Source organism: Cygnus atratus, chromosome 24, assembly GCF_013377495.2.
Source record: "Cygnus atratus isolate AKBS03 ecotype Queensland, Australia chromosome 24, CAtr_DNAZoo_HiC_assembly, whole genome shotgun sequence".
NCBI classification, from domain to species: domain Eukaryota; kingdom Metazoa; phylum Chordata; class Aves; order Anseriformes; family Anatidae; genus Cygnus; species Cygnus atratus.
In genome coordinates, this window is record NC_066385.1 from 6,174,220 (window position 1) to 6,192,506 (window position 18,287).

The window sequence follows — 18,287 nt, forward strand, 5'->3', positions numbered from 1 at the left end:
CGGCTAGGCGGCGCCCAGTCAGCGCCCGCGGTTTGGCCCGAGGGGCGGGGCCTCCCGGCAGCGTCTCCCGGCGTTGCTAGGCGACGGGGGATGTCCCGCCCCCCGCCTCCGCCCCCCCTCCGCCCGCGCCGCGCGCTGCTTCCCGCTGAGGCGAGCGGGGGGGGGGGGGGGGGGCGGCGATTTGGGGGGGTCCCGGCGGGCCTCGGTTAGGGGAGGGGGCTCTGAGGGGCTGCGAGAGGAGGCTGGGAGGGGGCAGAGGGGCTGAGGGGGGGGAGCCGTTAGCTTGGGGGGGGGGGCAGGCGGGCACTTTGGGGGGCAAACGGTTAACGTGGGGGGCACGCGGTTAATTTAGGGGTAAGCAATTAACGTGGGGGCGGCCCGGAGCCGGGCCGGGGGAGGGGAGGCTGGGGGGCTCCTGGGGGTGTTCGGTGTGGGGGAGAGGAGGCTCGGGGCAGAGCTCGCTGCCCTCTGCAGCCACCTGAGGGGAAGGGGTGGGGAGCTGGGGGTCGGCCTCTTCTCGCAGGTAACTGTGATAGGGCCTGAGGGAACGGCCTCGAGTTGGGCCAGGGGAGGTTCGGGTGGGAAATGAGGAGACATTTCCGCTCAGAAAGAGCGGTCAGGCGTTGGGACGGGTTGCCCAGGGAGGTGGTGGAGTCCCCGTCCCTGGGGGTGCTCAAGGAGAGGTCGGGCCCGGGGCTCGGGGACAGGGTTCAGGGGGTGCTGGTGGCAGGGGGTGGTTGGACCAGGTGATCCTGGAGGTCTCTTCCAACCCTAACGATTCCGTGATTCTCTTCCTGAAGGACCGGCTTTGGCAGCAATAAAATTCACTCTCTCGGGATTTCAGCACGATGCAACGAGCATCGCGGCTGAAGAGGGAACTTTCCCTCCTGAGCACAGAGCCCCCTCCTGGCATCACCTGCTGGCAAAGCGGGAGCCGCCTGGACGACCTCCGGGCACGTACGTACCCCTGTGCTGGGGCTGCTCGTTAAGTGAGGGATGCGTTAGAATTTGCGGCTAGGTTTGGATTCGCTGGGTGGCACGTATGTACCTGTGGAATTCCGGGAAAAAAGCTTAGGTTCTTCTTCTGGTGTTCCTTTAGCTTATATCTCTTGCTTGTTGGATCTGGCAGCCGTTTGGATGGAACGGGGGTGGAACAGGTCTCGAGTAACGTGGCAGCTTTTAATTCAGGGATTTGAGCGGTGCTAGAGTTATACAACTGTGGGTGATATGTGGGGATTGTTGGATAAATTCAGGTGATTTTGAATGTAATGCTTATGTTTCAATATTCTTTTTTTTTTAAAGAAATTTTAGGAGCTGCAGACACACCATATGAGAAAGGAATATTCAACCTGGAGATAGTTGTTCCTGAAAGGTAAGTGAGCAATGACCTCTAGCTGGTGAGGCATTTCTGATATAATTTAACCGATAGGTTTGATAGAAGGTCTGTCCTTCAGCCTCCTCATGAAGAATGTTGTTGATTATCTTTAAACAAACCCTTCACTTATGGAATGTAATTGTTATTTCTGCTGGCTGAATGACTTATTTCATACAGGACATCCTGAGATGTGTGTTAAACAACCTAAAAGCACTTTAACAGGATTTCTATGTTTGTCTCAAAGCTTTCTGGAAAGTAGCTCATTCTGAGTAGAAAGCTTCCTAACATGTTTGATTCTTTGTGGAAAGCTGTGCAGGGAAGTGCTAATCAAACACAGCTGAAAGCATCAAAGGCAGGGCACTGCTTGCCCCAAAAGTTGTTGGGAAAGAACTTCACTTAGTAAATGCCTGGGAGGAGGAAATAATGGCATTTCCTGGGTGATGAAGCAACCAGAGAACAAATACAAAAATAACTTTTTGTTTCTTAACGCTTATCTCTTAAAGATACCCATTTGAGCCCCCAAAGATTCGCTTTCTGACCCCTATCTATCATCCTAACATTGACTCTGCTGGAAGGATTTGCCTGGACGTTCTTAAGTTACCACCAAAGGTAAGGTAGCACTGCTTGGGCATGGGTAAGTGAGCCTGAGGAGAATAATGAACTCCTTATCTTTTTCTTGTAAAAGCCTTATTAAATGTCTGTTTGCTGCTGACTTATTTACACAGGAGCACAGCAGTAGAGTTTTTGTGTGGCCTCTCCTTTGGTTAGAGACTAGGACGTCGGGTGTTTTCCATGTGGATCTGAACGCTCTAAGTCCTGAGCTTTTTCTAGGCTGCCTGCGTGTAGGTTTCTTTAACTGCTTCCCTCACCCTCTTCCCTTGCAGGGCGCATGGAGGCCTTCCCTGAACATCTCCACGCTGCTCACCTCCATACAGCTGCTGATGGCGGAGCCCAACCCTGACGACCCTCTCATGGCAGACATAGTACGTGAGCTCCTCTTGTGGCCGCGGGCACAGGCTGGGGTGGAACAGAGCATTAGATTCAGGCTGTGCTTCCACTTCACTCGCTCAGGATTAACGCGCTGGGGGATTACAGAGCAGTACAGCTGGGGATCAGGCCTGGGGCATGGCGGTGTTTCTCTGGAGCAGCTGGGGCGTGCTGTACGGGCTTTTTGGCAGCAGTGGAAAAGAGATGGAGAAGGTCTTGTCTTCAGGCTTCCCCGTACAAACAGCAGTGTGTGTTCTTCAAGCAAAATGAGTTTATGCTTTATGCCACATGCTTGTAGCAGGTTGGGTCTGGTTTGAGGAGTCCTAACGCCAGGACTCCTAGAGGAGTTAACAAACCCCTAGTGTTTAGTCTCAGCTTCTCAGTGTTAATATTAAATCAAATCTGTCTTTCTCATTACATTTAGTCCTCAGAGTACAAGTACAATAAGCAACTGTTCTTGATAAATGCCAAGGAGTGGACTGAGAAATATGCAAGCCAGCAAAAGAGGGTAAGAAATGTGCTCTCTTCTTTCAGTTGTGTAGCTTGGTTTTTGTGAACAGTCCTTGTCTCAATTTGCCTTTCACGATTACTTGGCAAGGCTGTCCTTGGTAGCTTGCTTTCTTTCCTCCCCTTTTTTTCTGTCTTGGAAGTCTATTTAATTATAATTTCTTTATTAGATTCACTTTGTAATATCTGCTGTAGTTAGTGAAAATATCAGCCCTGAAGTCTGTGGATGATGGAGCAGGAAGGTGGAGTCTCACTTCTACCCCTTGCTCTCTGCTGGGAGGGATCCTTGCTTATGACTGGTGCAGCCATTGATTAGAGAAGGGTGGCATTTGTACAATGTCTTCTTTGTATTAGTCTTTCAGGAAGTTTGAGTAACCAAAGGCAGCGCTCTCTTTTTCTGTGTGATGTTCCCAACAAGCTGAGAGTAGCTGAGGTGCAGCACCTGTAAGCACAGCAGGTGGAGCTGCTGCCTTTGGCCACTGAGAGGTGAAGCGGTGTTTCTGTTCCCCGGACCTGCCAGCTGGGGTTTCTGTCTCCCTGGGAGAACCCAGTCCTCTGACAGGTGTTTGCATGACCACAACTTAAAGGCGGACCGGTTGTGTGGAGGAAAAACTATCACTCCTCCAAAGTCAATGATGTGTTCGGTCACAAATAATTGCATTGTTTCTCAAGAAGTATGAAGGATGAGTAAGACTGATTAAAAAAAAATAATAATCTGGGATTCTGCTGCCCCGTTTCTGCCTCAGCTCTGTTCCTACCAAACTCCACGTTCTGCCATGGTTGTGCCTTATGCTCAGCTAAGCCTGTTGTCCATCTTCTGCACGTGTTCTCTGGCACTGACTGGTCTCCCAAACCCTTGGTGGAGCATTTTTCTGCCATCACATTTCCTGTCTTCCTGCCTCTGGTCTGCACCCTGACCTATCTCGCAGATGAGATGCGTAAAAAGAAATTGCATTTAAGCAGATTAAACCTGTTCCAAAAATCAGTTATGTTTTGGGCCATCTCCCTTACCTGGCTCCATGGAGAGCTCATGCACGCTTACGCGTGTGTGTGGCACTTCTGGGTACAGTCGTTATTCTGTTCTCCTGTCACTCCCCTCTTCACACAGTTTCCAGCAACGGGAACAGGACAGCTGAGGGTCAGTGTATAAAAGCAGGGAGCGCAGTCAGTTCTGATATACTCGGAGGGCAGGGTGTTCCAAGTTGCGTACGTGTTTACGCACACACAGGGCTGGGAACACACAACAGCACTAATAGCTTATACAACTGAATTATTCACGGCTGTTACTTTTATTTCTTGTGTAATCACAGGCTTCCAAGACTTTAGAAGAGAAAACAAACCAGAGTGAAACAAGTACCACCAGTGAATCTATCATGCTGAAAAGAAAAGGGAGTAATATCACCAAGAAGGAGAAGAAATCTCGCCTGGAGTCTTAAGTGATTTTTGTTTCTGGTGTGGCTGTCAATTTTGTTTTCGCTGTCTTTTTTTCTTTACACAGGTATAGCTAAATATTTTAATATTAATAGTAGCAGGCTTTGTTTTTCTATTTTCTAGGTGCTTTTCTGTCAGAAGTTCTATTTTATAAATAAAATATAAAGCTTCTATTTACCTTTTTTTTTTTCCCTGAGGCTTACATTTTGTTTTGGGGTTTCAGAGTATTCTGAAGAAAATGACAATTGGAAGTACCAGTGCTGCTTCCGACTACCAGCTTTCTCTCAAACGAATGCAAACAGCACTAAAGACTGTTTCTGTTTCGCTGTCCTTGCCTCAAAATGTACAGCGACCAAAAGCTGAGCAACAGACACATACTAGAACTAGTTTGCAGTGTTAAACTGTGGAAATCCTTCTCTAGTGAAGGCTTCATTTGCCTTGTAAAATAAAGGTTACTAAAGGATACCTCAGTAATTTAAGTTCTAAACTTCTACGTCTTAAAACTCTGTCTCTTTAGAGCAGCATGCGACGTTCCAGTTGCAGTTTACACCATTTAACACGAGCTGGGTTGTGGAACGAGTCTAGGTGCTGTTGTGTCTCCAGGGGCTGGATAGCAAAAAGCACCAGCTGAGTGCTGAGGATGGAGAAAATCCAAAAGGGGACTCAGAGGTGTGGGAGGGGGCAGGATGTGGAAGAAAGGCGTGTGTGGGACAGGGCAGTGAGGCTGCGAGTGTTGAGAGGAAGGAGGACTGTGCTATCCTGACCCACATAGTAATTTTTGGTGGTACAGCAGATCAGAAGATGTTGGGGGCAGGACCCCACGTCATCACAGCTATTTTACTGGCAGATTGCAGCGTGACCAAGTCCGAAGCTCAGGCTCCTGCTCTGCATGTTTGGGGGTAAAGAATTTGACCCGTGTCCTGTCCCTGCTCCAGGACAAGTGAGCCAGGTCATTCTTATTTGCCCCCTGGAGCAGACACAGGACTCAGCAAAGCTCCTGAACTATAGAGCTGGGCTGTGATATGCAAGAAAATGGAGCATCCTTGCCTGCTGCTGTTTCCAAAGCCCTCGGCTCATCTCTGCTGCACTGGCAGTGGCCGGGAGCGCTGCTCCCAGTGGCCTGCTCAGTCGAAGTTGTAGTAAAGGCAAAAGGCAAAGAACATGGCAAAGATCTGAAACGAAAGGAGACAGAGCAGGTTAACTCCCTGCCGCAGCAGCACCTGGGTGGAATCTGAGCGCCTGGACGCTAAAGGGTTCGGTGTCCTGCTCCTGGTCCAGCCAGGCACCAGGGGGGCTGTGACCTACCAGGGGCTGCCCCGTGCTGCACGGAGGAATGCTGAGCAGCGCTCCTCCTCTCCTGGGCCTGCAGGAGCAAAATAAACCTCGCTCCCTCAACCCATCTCATCCGCAGCGGGTGGGAGGTTGGCTTTACGCTCCTGTGTGCACCTTTCTGGGTGTGATCGTGACAACCAGAGGCCGGGGGGGCAGCCTGAGCCTGCCTGTGGTCTCATCACACAAAGCCCCATCCCCTTCCCTCCTGGCAAAAAGAGCACCCGTGCGGGGTGACCTGCTGCCTGCCTTGTGCCCCCCAGCCCCTGCGCCGTACCTCGATGCCCAGCACGGCCAAGCTGCACGTCCCGGGGACGGAGATGTAATTCTGCAAGGTCCTGCCGAAGGTGGGGAAGCAGCCCTGGGCGGGAGGGGAGATGTTGGAGGCATCCCTTGGGCTTCACTGCAGGGAGCTCAAAGGAAGACCGAGGGCTGGGGAGGTTGGGACGGGTCGGGGGCACCGTGGTGGGGCAGGGTGAGCAGTGGGTTTGGGGGGGTACCACTGTGCAGAACCACGGTACAGCAGTGCCTCGGGTCCTGTCCCCACTTCAGTGCTTGGGGCAGAGGGTGCTGTTCCCCACAGGCAAGAGCCTGAGATGTGCTGGGGACAGCAGGGATGTGGCAGGGCCTGGCAGCGCAGGGCGGGTGCCCGTGCAGCCCTACCTGCTCGTGGATGTAGCCAGGGCTCCTCTCCCGGCACTGCTCCCAGCCCAGCAGCTCGCCTGCCTGCAGGAGCCCGTCCCGGGCACAGCACGCCTGCGGCCAGGGCGTCCCCGGATGCAGCTCCTGGAACCGGGAGCCATTCCCAAAGTCTTCAGGCCCTAAAACGCCACAACAGGAGAACTGAAATGGAAAGGAAACGCCATCAACGTGCTGTCAAAATGCAGGGACTTTGCTTGGGGAAGCAATAGAGGGAGGGGAACAGCTCAGCATGCCGCCTGCAGTCTGACTGGGGCCCATGAGAACTCCCCCTGTGGTCACAGTCACCCTGAGCGGGGCCCATGGGTGCTCCACATCCCAGCAGGAGCTTCCCCACTCACCATGACCATGAGGGTGTTCCAGGCCACAGAGAAGACCTCGGCGTCCTCATCCCCGCGGTAGTTCCTCTGCAGCTCAGACAGGAAGAGCTCTGGCCGGATCTGTGGGGTCAGCGCCACCCGTGAGCATCCCAGGACCAGTCCCAGGCACGGAGTCACCGCACACCCGCCATCAACCACCCAGTGCCACCAGCTCACGGGGGCAGAGGGACACAGCCCCTCCGTGTGGTAGGGCCAGCTGGGCTCAGGCTTGCTCCGCGTGCTGGTGATGAAGGTGAGGGTGAGGAGGACGACCCTGCACCGTCCCTGTCCCCAGTTGGTTGCTGAGGGACCCAGGGCCATGATCGGTGGCATGATGGAGGGAGGAGAGCGGCTGGGCGCTGCGGCAGGGCGCAGGGACAATACCTGTTTCCAGTGCACCAGGAAGAGCACAGCCCCGACCAGCTGTGTGACAAAGACGAGGCTGACGAGGACGAAGAACTGGAAGGCAGCAGGACAGAGGAGTCAGAGGGCAGCCTGAGTCCGTCTGCAGCTCGCTCCTGCTCCTCCCTCCCCTGCAGCTCTCCCTGCCCGCGCACATCCCTGGGATCGGGGGACAGGGGGGATACAGGAGACAAGCATGCAGTTCTCGGGGACGGGCACGACATCTCTGAGCACCGCAGCTGTCAGGCAGAACATTAAAAACAAGCACTGCCTGCCAGGGTCTGGGGATGCCAAAGAAATTATCGTGCCTGCGCTCAGAAAGGGGTTTCTAGCTCTTGCCATTGAGGGAAGAGGCTCAGAAAGGCCCTGTGGGACAAGCCACTGGCTTCAGCGAGAAAAGATCCCACCCAGTGCTTTATTAAATCCTCTGGCCTTTAAATTCAAAGTCTCACAACGTGGGAACTGGATTGGGGTGTGTGTTGAGGGCTGACAGGGCCAGGATGGGTCTTGTGGCTCCTTTGGGGACACCCCGCATCCCACAGCCCTGCGTCCCCCAGCTCTTCCCACCTCTCCCCTCACTCACCACCAGCAGCAGGAGCCGGCTCCGGCGCAGGGCCCCGCAGCACCCCAGGAAGCCCAGCAGCGAGAGGGCGATGCCCACGGCCAGCAGCAGGTAGGCGCCCGCGCTCAGCACAGGCTTGGCGGCCACGATGTCCTGGAAACCAGCCGGGTCCACGGCCACCCAGACCCCGACGCCCACCAGGCACGTCCCCCCGGCCTGCGGGACACACCGCGGTCACAGGGCACGGCGACCAGCCCCGGGCACCTCACGGGGACTGAGGATGCTCCAACCCCTGCTGGGGTCCCATCCCTCGGAGCGGTGCCACCCCTCCCCGGAGCCTGTCGGTGACCACAGCCTCACATCACGGGTGGGACCGGCCGGCTCCCCTGCACCTCTCCATCCCGCCGGGCCCGGGGGGACTCACAAACACCAGCACGTTGAAGATGAACATCAGGTACTTCACGCAGCTCAAGACACCCATGGGGACGCCGAGGGGACGGGGTTCTGCAGGCAGACGGCAGCAGGACGGCAGCGTTTGTCCCTGCAGAGGGGGGAGCTGAGCCCTGGCCCCAGCCAGCCCCGACCTGTCCCGCACCCCGGTTGCAGTGGGACTCGGGGTGGTCCAGCACACGGCCACAGAAGGGACAGAGAGGGACCAGTGCTGAGAGAGGAAACCTGTTCCCGGCAAGTTTCCCCCCACACCCTCCAGATCAGGTCAGGGGAGCGATGGATGGCTCTGCCTGTGGGGCAAGCAGCAGCCAAGTGCCGCAAGGACCTGGGACAGCAACAGCCCTAGGCATGGAGAGGGTTTGCCCTTCCCCAGCTGCTGCTGGGAGCCTGAGGGCCCTTGAGCCCCCATGGGGCTGCAGTGGATGAGGTCTGGAGCCCAAAAAACCCCACCCCAGAGCCTCCAGCAGGCTCCCTCGGGCCGTCCCCTGCTCCCCCAAAATGTTTGCGCCCCGCGTCCCCTCCAAACCCAGCACCACTCACCCCATGGGGACAGCGGTGGCCCCGGCACCTCCAACCAGCTCCGGGACCTGCGGCGGCTCCTTAACACCAGAAAGGTTGGAAAATCCCCCCCGAGCAGCCCCGAGAAACCCCTGCCCAAAGCGGAGCCGTGAATAATTGATGGGGAACAGGAGCCGCTGGCGTGGCGGCGGGCCGAGGGGAGTCTCCGCTCCCGGGCTGCCATTAGCGGGGGTAATTAAACCTGTCCCTGGCCGGCGGGGAAAGACGAGCCGGCCACAACAGCCAGGGGACGACCTCGGCGACAATTAGTGCTGGGGCCGAGCCGCCAGAGGAGCCCTCGACGCCTTTTGGTGCTTGGGGCGGCCGGGGACGGAGGGACAGAGGGACAGGGAGCACGGGAGCACGGACGGGGCCTGTCCCGTGCCTGGGCACCCCTCGGGGCTGCGTCGCTGTGGTAACGGGGCAGCGTTTATGGGATGGTAGAATATACAGAAAGTTATGGAGTGGTAAAAAATACAGAATGCCTAAATGTGGAATTCTATGACTCCATGAATTTTCTGTCAATTCCTTCTAGCCCCAGGAGGCCTGAGAGGGCTTGGGGAGGGATGGGGGAGGGTGCCACCTTTTCGGTGACACCGTTTGGAAGGAATTGACGCCACCGAGGAGACATTTCTGACACTTCTGACATTTCTGCTCAGAAAGAGCGGTCAGGCGTTGGGACGGGTTGCCCGGGGAGGTGGTGGGGTCCCCGTCCCTGGGGGTGTTCAAGGAGAGGTCGGGCCCGGGGCTTGGGGACAGGGTTCAGGGGGTGACACTGGTGACGGGGGGTGGCTGGAGCAGGCGACCCTGCAGGTCCCTTCCAGCCCCAACGCCTCCGTGCCCCCACAAACGGCGTCGCCCTGAGGGGGACATCGCCGCCGCCCCCCCCCCCCGCCCCGAGGCCTCCCGGGGCCGGCACCGCCCCCGCCCCTCCCGCAGGGGGCAGCCGAGACGCGCCGCCGGGCTAGAGCGCCCCCCTCGCCGCTGGGCGCCTCGCCCAATCGCAGCAGCCGGCGGGGCGGGGCAGGAAGCAGACGGACAGCCGTCTCAACCAATCGTAGCGCGGGAACCGCGCGGCCCCCCGGTGGGGCGGGGCGTCGCTGCCGGAAGCGGCCCGGTCCCTCAGCGTCGCTTCCGGTGCCGCCGCCGCCGCCGCCCTGCGCGGGCTGTCGCGGCCGGTGAGTGCGGGCGGGGGGGCGGCGCCGCGGGGCCGGCGGCGTCCGGGCCCTGAGCGCGGCCGGAGCCGTCCCGGAGCCGTCCCGGAGCCCCCGTGACCCCTCCCCGGTTCTCCCCGGTCCCCCCCCGGTGCCGTCGGTCTCAGCCCCGGCCAGGCCCGGCCCGGCGCCGTTGACTCCGCTCCGTTCCCTCCGCAGCGCGGCGGCACGAGGACGCCGAGGGACCCGCACCGGCCCCCAGGAGCTTCGCCGCCGCCGCCGCCGCCATGGCGTCCCGCAAAGCCGCCGCCGCCGGGCCGGGCACGGGGCTGGCCGCCGCCGCCGGCCGGGAGAGAGCGCACCTGGAGCTGGCCGAGCTGGGGCCGCTGCTGGAGGAGAAGGGGGAGCAGGGAGCCGCCGGCCCGCCCAGCGTAAGCCGCCCTTCCCCGCGGGGGCCGCGCCGGGCGCCCACCGGGGACAGCCCCGGGCCCGCCGGGGCGTTTGCCCCTCGTCCCGTGAGCGGCTCGGAGGGCGCGGGGCGCCGCGGGGGGCTGCGGGGGGCTGCGGGGGCTGCGGGGGCTGCGGGGAGCTTCGTCACCCGGAGGCTGCCCGGGCTGTGCCCCGGGGCGCCCAGGAGCTGCCCTCGCCCTTTGGTTCGGCGGCGCTTTGGGCTGGGAATCGCAGCCCCGAAATGCGGAGGGAAAGGGGGACGGAAGGGACCGGGACCGGGACGGGATGGGACGGGCGGCGTGTCCCGGTGGGCGCCCGGCTCAGGGGCTCGGCGACCCGGCTGGGCCCGGGGGCTCTTGGTTGTAAGGATGAAAATCCCCGGCGGTAATCCCGCCTTTAAACAAGGATAAAGCGGGGATTAGTCCGCCTGAGGCGGCCGAGGCAGGGCGGCGCTGCGTAAGCAGCGGTGACCGGTGGGTCCTGCCCGACCCCTCGGGAGGGGACGAAGCCCCAGGTGCTTGCGGAAGGGACTCGCTGCTCTCCGCGCGCCCGCGGCAGGAGCGGTTCCCTCCCGGCGTTCCTCCCCCTAGGCCGAGGACCCGCCGTGCCCGGCGGCCCGCGAGGAAGAGGAGGAGGTGGTTCGTGTGCTGACTCTGCCCCTGCAGGCTCACCACGCCATGGAGAAGATGGAAGAGTTTGTGTATAAGGTACGAGAGCTGCCGGGGACCCTGGTGGGCAGCTGGGGCTGCCCCCAGCCCCGTTGGACCGGCAGCGACCTCGGGAGCATCCCCGGTGTCTCCGCCTGGGACCGGGATCACAAATTCTGTCGCTGGCTTTGCCGGATGCCTCCACCCCGCCCCGGGCAGAGCAGTGCCTGTGCTCGTGGTCACCGCGTTTCGGCGAGCGGCGGCAAACGGCTGAAGCTCGGCACGGTTCTGTGCCAGCCGGGCTCCCTTTTCCCTGAGCAGAACGGAAGGGAATTCCCCGCTGCAGAGAGCAGCCCCCGCCTCGGGGCGCCGAAGGGTTAAAGGCAGGGGCGGGAACCGTCCCCAGCTCCCCCGGGGGGACGCGGGGAAGCGCGCTGCAGGATGTGGGCGGCGGAAGGGAGCCCACAGGGTGCCGGGTGTTGCAAAGGCCCAGCTTCCTCTCCCGGGGGGAGAGTGGCGGGGCCGTGGCAGCCCTGGCTGCAGGGGAGGCTCGCTGGCTCGTTCCGCACGCGACTCGAGCTCCCGGGGTGAGTAAAGGCGACAAAGGTGCCCCGCGGGGCCGTGTCGGTACCAGCGCAGGTCGGTGTGTTGCAGGTGTGGGAAGGGCGCTGGCGCGTGATCCCCTACGACGTGCTGCCCGACTGGCTGAAGGACAACGATTACCTCCTGCACGGGCACCGGCCCCCGATGCCGTCCTTCCGAGCCTGCTTCAAGAGCATCTTCCGGATACACACCGAGACGGGCAACATCTGGACGCACCTCCTGGGTGACTGGGGCAGCCCTGGGGCTGCGCGGAGCTTCCACGGGGCTGGAGCCGTGCTCGGCCCTAACGCCTGCGCCACGGGGTGGCTTTGGGGGGCCCGCTGGCGTGCAGGCCAGCCGCAGCGAGCCTTGGGGCTTGCTCCGCGTTCTCTCCGTGCCCGGGGCCTCCGGTTTAGGCTCACGTACCCCTGCCCGGTCCCGCGCACGCAGGCTGTGAGGTTTCCTGGAGCTCAGGGCGAAGGGAGGACGGGGCGCTCCCTTTCATCGGGGCCACGGCCTGAGCGTGGTGGCTTCGTCCGTGCTCGCCGGGGGCCGGCGACTGCATCGGGTGGCCTCCGGCTGCGGGAGGGGCTGGGCCCAGGTGCTCTGCGGAGGGGCCTGGCCTGCACGGGGACTCAGAGGTCCGAGGCCTTCGGGTTGTGTCTGGGCTGCCGCTGCTGCGTGGCGGCTCTGCCTGAGCTCTGCAAGCGAGCCGCTCTGCTCCTGGGACGGAGAAACGCGTCCTGGGCAGAACAACGTCCCCAAAACCTTTCCCCAGGAACCCAGGACGGGTCCGGGTTCTGCCTTGCCGAGCGCAGCCAGGCCCGCGATTCCCCCGGCTCTTTGCCGGACAAAGAGGGCGCAGCGTCTGTGAGGGAGGAACCCCCAGAACCGACTGAGTGCGGGAAGGGGGCCGGGCCTGCCCCGCGTCCCTTGTGGGGACCCCGTGTGGGGTGTTCCGGGTCCCCCTGCTGCTGCCTGACGTTCGGTGTGTTTCCCGCAGGTTTTGTGTTGTTCCTCTGCTTGGGGATCCTGACCATGCTGCGGCCCAACATGTATTTCATGGCTCCTCTCCAGGAGAAGGTGGTGTTCGGGATGTTCTTCCTCGGTGCGGTGCTGTGCCTCAGCTTCTCCTGGCTTTTCCACACTGTCTACTGTCACTCCGAGAAGGTCTCGCGGACTTTTTCAAAGTGAGTCAGCGCGAGCGGGGTCATGGGGTCTCGTGGGAGGTTTTCACTTCTCCCAGCGCTTCCCCTTGGGAAGGGCCGCGCTCCGAAAGGTTTTGGGGGAAGGGAGCGTTCACCGGATCCAGCGTGTGGGGTTCAGGAGCCGGATCCTGGATGGTCTGCCCTGGGCCTGAGCGCCTTCAATCTGGCAGCTCCTCGGGAACTGCGGTCTGCGAGGACAGGGCCCCTGGGGGCTGCGGCTCTCGGGGGACCCTGCGCCTCTGTGCCGCTCGGGGCAGCGAGGTGAGGGGTCCCGGTCTCAGCGGGCAGCCGTGGGGACCCAGCGGGTTTCGGTTTACTGCACGTTTTCAGAAACTTTCCGTTGGATCCAATTTGGACCGAAACCAAATTGAAAGAAGCAAAACAAACACGGTTCCCGGCAGAGTGGAAACGCTGGGCGGTAGCCAGGGCTTCCCTCTGAGATCGGTGCTGCTCTGAGAGCAGAGCTCACGTCAGCCCTCACGGCGCGGGGAGGGCAGCAGCAAGGCTCCCAAACGAGGCCTCGCTCACGCAGGTCTGTCGAGGGCGTTGACTTGGGCATTTTCTTGCCGAGCTCCTTCGCACAAACGCCGGAGCTCCCGTGGGCTGGTGGCTCCAGGACAAACTGTGCTGCAGCGCCCCGCGCAGAAACGTCCCCGTGTAGCGGGGAAGGCCCTCGCACGGCTGCTGCGCTGCCGGGATAATGCGCGCGGAGGCGCTTTGGCGATCGAACGGTTCTTGGGTCGATAGATCGAAAGCACTTTGCAGGGGAGGGTAGCGGCGGAATCCATACAGCCAAGAGCTCGTGCCCGCTGCGTCCTGTCGCGGTGGCTGGAGCGCACGGCGTCTCCGGGCCCTTTCTGCCTCTCCAGCGAGCCGCTGTTCGTCCTTTGCGCTCCTGCCGGCTCTGCTCGCATCCCCAGAAGTCCCAGGTCCTTCCTCCTGCCCCACGTTGCGCTGATGAGACTCGAACATCTCCTGTCTGGGCGCAGTTTCACCCCCGGGGCCTTGGCTGCCTCTCCGGCAGCGGTGGCTCCGTTTGGGTGCAGGCAGAGGCTGGGGGGCACCGGGTGCCAAGAGGAGGCGGGAGCGGGGCGGATTCTGGGGCTCACCGGTGTGTCTCTCATTGCTCCCCGGCTGCAGGTTGGATTATTCAGGAATTGCACTGCTGATCATGGGGAGCTTCGTCCCCTGGCTCTATTACTCGTTCTACTGCTCCCCGCAGCCAAGACTCATCTACCTCTCCATCGTCTGCGTCCTGGGCATCTCCGCCATCATCGTGGCTCAGTGGGACCGGTTTGCCACCCCCAAGCACCGGCAGACACGAGCAGGTAGGAGCGCTCTGTGCTCATCCCAAGCCCCCAGCCCCGGGAGGGAGCTCCGGGGAGGCGCTTTGGGCGGAAGCCGTTGTGTTGTGCTGCGGGCCCCGTGCTAGGGCAGGGCTCCAGGGTACCCCGAGGAGCTCCGAGCATCTGCAGAATGAATTCCCCCGGAGTCTGCCCTGCTCTGCGGCAGGGAGGTCTCCCTCTGCCTCTTGTTGCGCTGGAGATTCGGAGCCTCCACTGAGCAGGGCCCGGCTGCTGGCCGGTCCGAGCTCCTCCTGGCACTCGGCGAGCCCGAGGTTTGGAGCAGGCGTTGTAAAAATAGCCCCGTAAGTGGCGGCCGGGCGGCCGGGGGCTGTGCCGCGCGAAGCCGCCTTCTCCGGGAAGCGGTTTGGCAACGTGGAGCCGCAGCTCACCCAGAGAGGCAGAGATTCCCTCCCGTCCCCTGCCAGCTGCGCGCTGGCACCTCCTGCCTTCCTGGAGGCCCCAGGGCAAGGCTGCCTCCGCGCTCACGCCCTGCAAGGCCCCCTCTGAGCCTCTGAAACCGATCCCTCCAGATTAAAGCAGCCTCGTTGAGCAGCGGTGAGCGTGGAGGAACGCCCCTGCCCGTGCTTTTCTTCCCGGGGGGTCCTGCAGCAAAGCGCCTCTCGTAGCAGCGCCCCCGCTACGTGACGAGGGAGGGACGGTGCCGAGCTGGGGGCTGAGCAGCGCCGCCGCCGCGCGGCCCCCGTCAGCGCAGCGTGCTGGGATCCTCAGAAGGGGACAGGGTGCGAGCGCCGGCCCCACCGTTACCCCCCGGCAGCGCTGGTGTCCGCGCAGTGGCACAGATCGCTGCTGCCTGCTCCAGGACAGGGCTGCGCTGCTCCCCCCAGCACGAAATGGGCGCTGGCTGAGCCGAACGTCCCCGCTGCCGGGGGAGCTCCCTCCTGCTGCCAGCGCAAGCCGCGGCCTCTCCCCACGGGTGTCTTGCTGCGGTGCCATTTGCTCTCCGCCGAACTAACGAGATGTGAGATCCGAAAATTCCAGCACTGCTAATTAGCACCTCCCCCCCGGGGCTCTGAGCAGCCTCGCCGAATAAATGACTCCGGCAGCGTTGCTCCTGGAAGGGCTGGCGGGGCCACGCTCCCCGCGCTCCTGTGGCCGCGGTGCGACCCCGGGGGGGCCGGCCCTGTCCGGAAGGGCCCCCCCCGGCTCCGCAGGGCGAGCTCTGCCCGGCAGGCACTGGGGGCCAGCACTGGTTTTGACTGGGAGGCGGCGTTACGGGTGAGCAGTGTCCTCCCTTTTGCCTCCCCTCCGCCGCAGGCGTCTTCCTGGGGCTGGGGCTGAGCGGCGTGGTGCCCACCATGCACTTCACCATCGCCGAAGGGTTCGTGAAGGCCACCACCGTCGGCCAGATGGGCTGGTTCTTCCTCATGGCCGTGATGTACATCACGGGCGCGGGGCTCTACGCCGCCCGCATTCCTGAGCGCTTCTTCCCGGGCAAGTTCGACATCTGGGTGAGTGGAGCGGGGGCTTTGGGGGGAGCGGGATCGAGGGTGGGGGTCCTCGAGAACGTGGCTGGGGGTGTCCCGGTGCGTGCTGGCAGCCGGCCCTTAGATGGCTGCTGAAGGCAGGGCAAGGCTAAAGTACAGGGCAGAAAACGCGGCCTGTGAGCAGCGAGGGGGAAAAGCGCGGCCTGGGACAGCGCTGGGGTGGTGCCCGAGCACGGAGGAGGAGGAGGAGGAGGAGTTCTTCCCGGCACTGCTTTGTCCCCTTCGGGCTGGCTCAAAGGGCTTTCTCGCCTCCCCGCAGTTCCAGTCGCATCAGATCTTCCACGTGCTCGTGGTGGCTGCAGCCTTCGTCCACTTCTACGGGGTGTCGAACCTGCAGGAGTTTCGCTACGGACTCGAAGGGGGGTGCACAGACGACTCTCTCCTCTGAGAGCGCCTGGTTTTAGTACAAGCTTCCTAAGTGCTTTTTAAACTCTGTCTTTGCTAAAATCAAAGGAAGACTCAAAACTGGGTTGTGTTTTTTTTTTTTTTTTAAAGAAAAAAAAAAAAGAAACATTCTTTAGCAGAGTTCTGTCGACCAAATCCTCACCCCCCTTCCCCGTGCACTTCGTTGGGGCCGAGGGGGAGGCAGCGCCGGCCCTGGCAGCCCCCCCGCCGCGGTGTTCCGGCCTCGCCTCCTCCAGGCCGTGTTCTGGCAGCACCGAGGCCACCCGACCTTTCCAGGCACGCTGATTTCCGAAAGCAGAGGGCGCGGGTGCCCCGCTCCCGGCACAGCCGAGCACCCCCTTCCCGAGCTCACCGCCGGAGCGAGCCGTCACGCACTACCAGGCCCAGGGCCGGAGATTTTGCATTACCCCTCGCAGCAGAGCTGCCTTCCTGGGGACAGCTCTGCGGCCCCCAGTGCTGCTGCCCGGGGCACAGGCACAGATTCACGTAAATTAAGTTTTAATGGTCCTTTCTTTTTTTTTTTTTTTGTTTTCCTTGACAAAATAATGTAAACATAAATGAGAGACTATTTAATATTTAATACTAAGCTTTAAAAAGACTTGCTGCCACCGCAGTGTACTCGGCTCCCTCGCTGTCTGTGGTAGTGAAGGAAGGACAGTGTTTTAGGGGAATGTAGAGCTGCTGTAGCTGATTGAAATAAAAAGGTCAATAGTTCAGTGTCGTGCGAGCGGTGTCGGTCTCGTTTTTTTGTTTTTTGGGGTGGTTGTAGCAAAGAACCTGCTCGGGGCTGTCGGCTGCTTCTGGGGGGAGCACCCCCCCCCAGGAGCGCGGCCCCTCACCGGCAGCCAGGGCCAAGCGCCAGGAGCGTCCCCGCCGCGGGATCCTGCCTGCGGTGAGTCAGGACGGCCCCGGCGGAAAGAAAACAGGAAAGTGGGGTGCTGGGGGCAGGAAACCCTTCCCTGGGCACGTGGTGCACTGCGGGGCAGCGGGACCTGCTGCCCTCCCTCCGTGGGCCCGCCGGGGGAAGGAGGCGAGCCGTAAGCTCACCCTGCAGGGCAAAGGGCTCTCGGCCGGCCAGCACAGACGCCGCAACCCGGTTAGCGTGCGGGGAGTGAAGGACGGCGCCCCAAATCGGGGCTTGCCCTTGGGCAGGAGCGTGCGAGTGACCGTCCAGCGCGGACGGTCACGGGGGATTAGAGGGGAAGAGCTGAGCTGAATAAAGCTCTTCTCGATCAGCTGAAGCCCGTCACCTCACGCGGGGTGAGGGAGGAGTGCCCGCAGGGCCCCCGTGCCACCCGCGGCTCCTGTTCCTGCTGTCCACCAGCCCCAGCAGCTGGGGGGGGAACTGCTGCTGCGGGTAGGTGCGTGTGGTGCCCCCGCTTGGGGCTGTCTGGATGGGGCCTGGCTTTGGGGACAGCAAAGGCAGGGCCCAGAAGGAGCCCCCCAAAGCGGGGGGCAGCTGGTCCCCTGCCGCAGCTCAGCCTCCAGCAGCTCCCGCGCACGCCGGTGCCCAGCGCAGCCAGAACCAGCTCCCAGACGCTGCTGGGAGAGGCCACCCAGGATGTTCGGGCCGCTGCGTAATTACGGTCCACGAGCAGCAGACGCCACGTGCCCAGCCCCTGACGGCAGCCAGTAGAGGCCGGTGGTGCCACGGGCGCAGGGGACACCCAGCAGCGCCCGACGGCCTCCCTCCTGTGCCCGTGCAGCGCGAGCAAACCCCGTGCAGGCTGCCAGTGCTGCAGCAGCGAGGGCAGCGGCCCCGGCCCCTCCTGGCCCAGCACAGCCCGGAGGGCAGTGCGCCCGCACGAGTCAGGGCAGAGGATGAAACCCTCGAGCTTTGGAGCCAGGGCGCAGGGCAGAGGCTGGCCCGGCCGCTGGGAGGCACGCGGAGCTGAACAACGCCCGGTGCGCTAATCCTAGAGGGAGCACAGGAAAACGTCTGGTGACTAACACAGCTTCGGCTACCCAGGGGAGGCTCTGCGCTGACGATGATTGTAATTTTCCCTCAACTACCGGAGACTTGCCCCCTCTTCTGTGGCTGGGGGTCTCAGCCAGGAATAACAGCGAGCACTCTGGCTGAGTGACACAAATCAAGCAAATTCCTTACGATTCACCTGAGGAACCAGGTAAGTGGCAAAGCAAGACAAGCGTTCAAAAACACAGGGCTGTTGTGCATAAGGTGTCTGAAAGTTACAACACGCCAGCAGCAACTATACAAACAGCAAGGTACCAGAGCAGCACGGCACCTCTACTGTGGAGCGGTTCTGGGACAGGCAGGGTGGGGAGATCAGGCACGAAAAATGTCCCTTCTACAGGATGACAGGACATAGG

General features: G+C 61.4%; 3 protein-coding genes across 4 annotated transcripts; 2 read left to right on the forward strand and 1 right to left on the reverse strand.

Annotated features, from left to right (window-relative positions):
* The first annotated feature begins 100 nt into the window (after positions 1-100).
* On the forward strand, positions 101-4,768 carry UBE2T (ubiquitin conjugating enzyme E2 T). 2 transcript variants are annotated; one of them, XM_035569150.2, is made up of 7 exons: positions 101-150; positions 801-957; positions 1,303-1,372; positions 1,879-1,984; positions 2,260-2,358; positions 2,787-2,870; positions 4,180-4,768. In XM_035569150.2, the coding sequence occupies exons 2-7, from the start codon at positions 849-851 to the stop codon at positions 4,303-4,305; spliced, it is 594 nt and encodes a 197-aa protein (XP_035425043.1). In that variant the 5' UTR covers positions 101-150; positions 801-848; the 3' UTR covers positions 4,306-4,768. The 2 variants fall into 2 exon arrangements, with proteins under 2 accessions (XP_035425043.1, XP_050571296.1); XM_050715339.1 differs by having other exon boundaries at positions 141-157; positions 800-957.
* Positions 4,769-5,424: 656 nt separating this feature from the next.
* On the reverse strand, positions 5,425-8,132 carry LOC118259550 (tetraspanin-18-like). Its single transcript, XM_050715272.1, has 7 exons — positions 8,076-8,132; positions 7,673-7,867; positions 7,072-7,146; positions 6,670-6,768; positions 6,293-6,472; positions 5,907-5,990; positions 5,425-5,472 (listed from the first exon to the last, which is right to left on the reverse strand). The coding sequence occupies exons 1-7, from the start codon at positions 8,130-8,132 to the stop codon at positions 5,425-5,427; spliced, it is 738 nt and encodes a 245-aa protein (XP_050571229.1).
* A 1,946-nt stretch (positions 8,133-10,078) lies between these two features.
* ADIPOR1 (adiponectin receptor 1) lies at positions 10,079-16,680 on the forward strand. The gene is made up of 7 exons (XM_035569160.2): positions 10,079-10,244; positions 10,854-10,970; positions 11,565-11,736; positions 12,496-12,682; positions 13,841-14,028; positions 15,322-15,515; positions 15,811-16,680. Exons 1-7 carry the CDS (start codon positions 10,101-10,103, stop codon positions 15,937-15,939), a joined length of 1,131 nt encoding a protein of 376 aa, XP_035425053.1. The 5' UTR covers positions 10,079-10,100; the 3' UTR covers positions 15,940-16,680.
* Positions 16,681-18,287: the final 1,607 nt, after the last annotated feature.

Excerpts from the sequence above, each read along its gene's own strand:
- UBE2T (XM_035569150.2), top strand. The coding sequence starts at position 849 with ATGCAACGAGCATCGCGGCTGAAGAGGGAACTTTCCCTCCTGAGCACA. Across the intron at positions 1,373-1,878 it reads GAGATAGTTGTTCCTGAAAG|ATACCCATTTGAGCCCCCAA; the intron begins GTAAGTGAGCAA and ends TATCTCTTAAAG. Across the intron at positions 1,985-2,259 it reads TTCTTAAGTTACCACCAAAG|GGCGCATGGAGGCCTTCCCT; the intron begins GTAAGGTAGCAC and ends CTTCCCTTGCAG.
- ADIPOR1 (XM_035569160.2), top strand. The coding sequence starts at position 10,101 with ATGGCGTCCCGCAAAGCCGCCGCCGCCGGGCCGGGCACGGGGCTGGCC. Across the intron at positions 12,683-13,840 it reads GTCTCGCGGACTTTTTCAAA|GTTGGATTATTCAGGAATTG; the intron begins GTGAGTCAGCGC and ends CCCCGGCTGCAG. Across the intron at positions 15,516-15,810 it reads CGGGCAAGTTCGACATCTGG|TTCCAGTCGCATCAGATCTT; the intron begins GTGAGTGGAGCG and ends GCCTCCCCGCAG.
- LOC118259550 (XM_050715272.1), bottom strand. The coding sequence starts at position 8,132 with ATGGGTGTCTTGAGCTGCGTGAAGTACCTGATGTTCATCTTCAACGTG. Across the intron at positions 7,868-8,075 it reads TCTTCAACGTGCTGGTGTTT|GCCGGGGGGACGTGCCTGGT; the intron begins GTGAGTCCCCCC and ends TGTGTCCCGCAG. Across the intron at positions 7,147-7,672 it reads GCCGGCTCCTGCTGCTGGTG|TTCTTCGTCCTCGTCAGCCT; the intron begins GTGAGTGAGGGG and ends GCTGCCTTCCAG.